General features: G+C 39.8%; 1 protein-coding gene across 1 annotated transcript in view; it reads right to left on the minus strand.

Moving 5' to 3' along the window:
* Nucleotides 1-3,735, minus strand: part of COL4A4 (collagen type IV alpha 4) — a 112,718-nt gene that overhangs the window by 73,669 nt on the left and 35,314 nt on the right. The window contains exons 5-7 of the mRNA XM_015563696.1: nucleotides 2,960-3,094; nucleotides 1,951-1,995; nucleotides 1,184-1,300 (exon numbers count right to left, since the gene is read on the minus strand). Of these exons, the coding sequence (XP_015419182.1) occupies nucleotides 1,184-1,300; nucleotides 1,951-1,995; nucleotides 2,960-3,094 (297 nt within the window). The remainder of the gene's footprint in view (nucleotides 1-1,183; nucleotides 1,301-1,950; nucleotides 1,996-2,959; nucleotides 3,095-3,735) is intronic.

Consider the following 3,735-nt stretch of genomic DNA (forward strand, 5'->3'; position numbering starts at 1 on the left):
ATAGAGTACCTACTAATTTATTTATATTATAAATATATGGTATATATGTATAGTTTATATATAGTATATACTAATGTATTAATAGATATTTATTGATTATATAGCAGGGAAATTTCACAACATAATGTACATGTATTATTCTTATAAATTAACATTGCAGTTGTCAATAATATGTCACAGAAATAGTTGTTTAAAAATTTATTTTATTTATTTTACTATTTGTATTTAAAATAGAGCCTATGCACCCTTTATAAGATTTTAAAAATCAGCATGTTCCTTCTGTAAGTTTTTTGTATTTAGCTGCACGTTTATTTATGATATTTTTAAAAAAGTGAATGAAATACCTGAGTGTATCCTTTTTTTCCACACTTGATATCTTAATATCCCATATATTAATATACCTCACCTGGGTTACCACATAAAAATTTTAACCATTTTCATATATCAGGCTCCTACAAAAGACATGCAGATGTCAAAGGTAATCCCTCTCAGAAGAGTGCCTGGCTTTGCTTCCGATGGGAGAGACTCCTGGTTTCATGGTAAGCTCCTCACCAGGTCCCTTGAGCAATCAGATTGCAGTCCTTTTCCCCCATAGTTCCAATAGGCATGGATTTCCATCCCACGTTTGAGTAAAACAGCACCAGTCCTCAACTAACTGGTTCGAAATTCAGTTACTACTGCATTAACTAAGTAACTGCATGGAGCACAAACTTCACTGCTAGCTCTTGGGTCCACAGATCCCCCCTACATGACATGGGAATCATGATCACTGACTGATCACATCACTCCATTCAAAGCCTGTTGTGACGGGTTCCTGCACATCTGCTAGTTCACACACACAGCTCTGCAGTGAACCCTGAATGATTAACAACATAATCTTTGGTCCTATGGCAGCAGCCGGGAACATCTCAATGGCACATCCATCAGGTCATATCTCTTCCTCCCTTAGAACCACCCAAAACATTCTTATGGCATGAGAAGAAAACCCAGCCTCCTGCCACAGGCTACGAGACCCCAGGTGTCCTAGGTCCTGCCCACCTCTGTCCTCATCCTCCAGCCGCCCCACTTATTCACCGTGCACCCCCACACTTGTCTTAACTCTGTTTCGTGAGCACACCAGGCCCTTCCCACTGTGGGGCCTTTCACTTAAGATTCCCATTAGGAGGAGCTGTGGGTGTCTTACTGGGGGGCCTTCTGGGCCAGGAGCTCCTCTTTCTCCTGGAAACCCTGGGTCGCCTCTGGAGCCATTGCAGCCATTCTTGCCAGGTTTGCCTCTGAGCCCCGGAGGCCCCGGGTGCCCCTACAGGAAACAAAATGACAAGTGAAGCATTGTTTTGCAAGAATACTAGAAGACAAAGATTATGCAATATGGGTACCCAAATTATGGCAATGATGACTCACATACCACTTCATTTTGTGAGAATTCCTTCCCTATCCACAGTGCTATGTAGCATAGTAAAAAATCCATAAGCAAATTTTAATATGCCCCCAATTTAAATTCATTTAGCGTGGAGTATTCTGGGAGATTTGGGAGGAAAGCTTTCTTTAAATCCTTAGAAAGACTCTAAAGAATAGTAAAGCTCCCCAAAATACCTCTTTCTTCTTTCATGTGGTTTTCATATTAGAAACGAGGGTCTTAAACCCACTTCCAAAAGTTAGGACTCGTCTTTAAGTAAAAACTGTCATTATGAGTAGGCATTCATTTCCAGGAGTATCTCTGGCTCCTGTTTTGGAATGTTTTTCTCTAACCTATTTGAAAACCTTGCTATTCAGTAAAGTGTCTCGGTGTTGGAGTTATTACACAAAATTGAAATGCAACACCCTTTCATTCACTGAGGTGAGAAAATAAAGAAGAGTTTGCCACGTGCATATCTATTTTTTGAACATGTGATTTTAAGGGTTTTGAGGAGTGTTTCTCCCTTCTTTGTGAGAAAATGTAGGGATACTTACAGGTACACCATCTAAACCTGGAAATCCAGGAACACCAGTGGGACCCTAAAATTCCAGGCGATAAAACAAAGTTATAAAAGTCACTAAATTATTAGACTAACAAGTTAATTTCCTCAAAAACATAAATAATTAATGCTCAGCATTTTTAACCCTTAGCAGTCATGGTTACCTATTTTCACACACGCTTAAACGCCAACATTTAAGAATGAACCTTACATACTTTTTGTCCTAAGGAAGCCACATTGGCAGCATCAATTGAAAGAAAACATCCAGCGCCCTGTAAGCTGGGAATTCAACGTCTCAGAATCTGTCAATCCTGGAGAAGCAAACTCGTAAATGTGAGCGCAGGTAATTCACAGGATTGCTTTCTCACACCTGCTCTACACAGATTAGGACACGATCTCAAATTCTCAACAAGGAAGAAACTACTGTTTTCTTTATCCATTCTATAGCATATTAAACGGTGTTTTTAAAGGAATAAGTTGAATCGACGTAAATTGATTGATCTTTAAGTCACATGGTTGAGTGGTTGAGTAAAAAAAAAATTGCTCATCATGGGACACATAATATCATTTAGGTGTTTTTTTCCACATGGTTGAGTGGTTGAGTAAAAAAAAAAAAAAATTGCTCAGCATGGGACACATAATATCATTTAGGTGTTTTTTTTAGGTACACACACTTATCTGTAAGTTGATAATAGTTCTATTACTTTCATTCTGTTGATGACATTTATAAGTCTTGAGCTGTATGGTGAAGCCAGGAAGTTAAAAATAATAAAAGTCTTATTACCATTATGTCCATGAGCTCCCTGCTGAGTGCAGTCATGCATTTAAGTGCAGAGAAAAGATTACAAGCTCCTCTGGAGGGTTTGGGGAAGGAGGGCTGCTATGGAAGAGGAGTCTAGACCTAATTTATTATAAGGCGCAAGCAGGTCCTACGTGTTTCTAACAAGTCTGGCATAACAGTGCTGGTGAGTGGCTAAGAAGCTTTCCCTTAGGAAGGGGCTTACCTTATCTCCTTTATCCCCTGCTGCTCCGGGAGGGCCACTGTCCCCTCTCATCCCTTTCTCTCCTGGAATCCCAATGGGTCCTGGCGGTCCCAGCGGTCCAATAGGACCCTGTGGCCCTGGTGGTCCCGGATGACCCTAAGAAGGAAGAATAAAAAGGGAGGTGGGCTGATTCTTAAGTAGCATCTTCTAATGCAAATATATGACCACTGAGGCTTACAGACAACTGAAGAATTAGAGGTTGAGCAAACTCCGATAGAGAAACACAAATGAATAACTAATTCATCGCAAAAATAAGAAACTGTACCACTGTCTTTTTCAATCTGGATTTAAGCAGTACAATAAATCGGAATTACCACAGGAACACACACTTATCTGTAAGTTGATAATAGTTCTCTTATTACTTTCATTCTGTCGATGACATTTATAAGTATTGAGCTGTTTGGTGAAGCCAGGAACTTAAAAATAATAAAAGTCTTATTACCATTATGTCAGTGATAAAAGTTAGGAGCAGGGTGAAGACTGCCAGGTCTTTTATTTACTTCAAATGGCTAATGATCCATCTGCCCTTTTCGGGAGAAACATTTATTTTTAGCTGCTTTTACTTAATTTCTTATAAGTGTGAAGTAGGCTCTCCATGTAAAGTTATATTTCCCCAATTTGACTTCCCATGAACCAAGAGGTCACCTCTTAGTTCAGGTGAAGAAGTTTCCTGAGTTCAGTTCTCCCCAGAACCCACAGTGGGAACATTGCTGGCACACCGGTGAGCAGCTCTGGCT

The sequence above is a fragment of the Myotis davidii genome, unplaced genomic scaffold (genome assembly GCF_000327345.1).
Source record: "Myotis davidii unplaced genomic scaffold, ASM32734v1 scaffold575, whole genome shotgun sequence".
Classification (NCBI taxonomy): Eukaryota; Metazoa; Chordata; class Mammalia; order Chiroptera; family Vespertilionidae; genus Myotis; species Myotis davidii.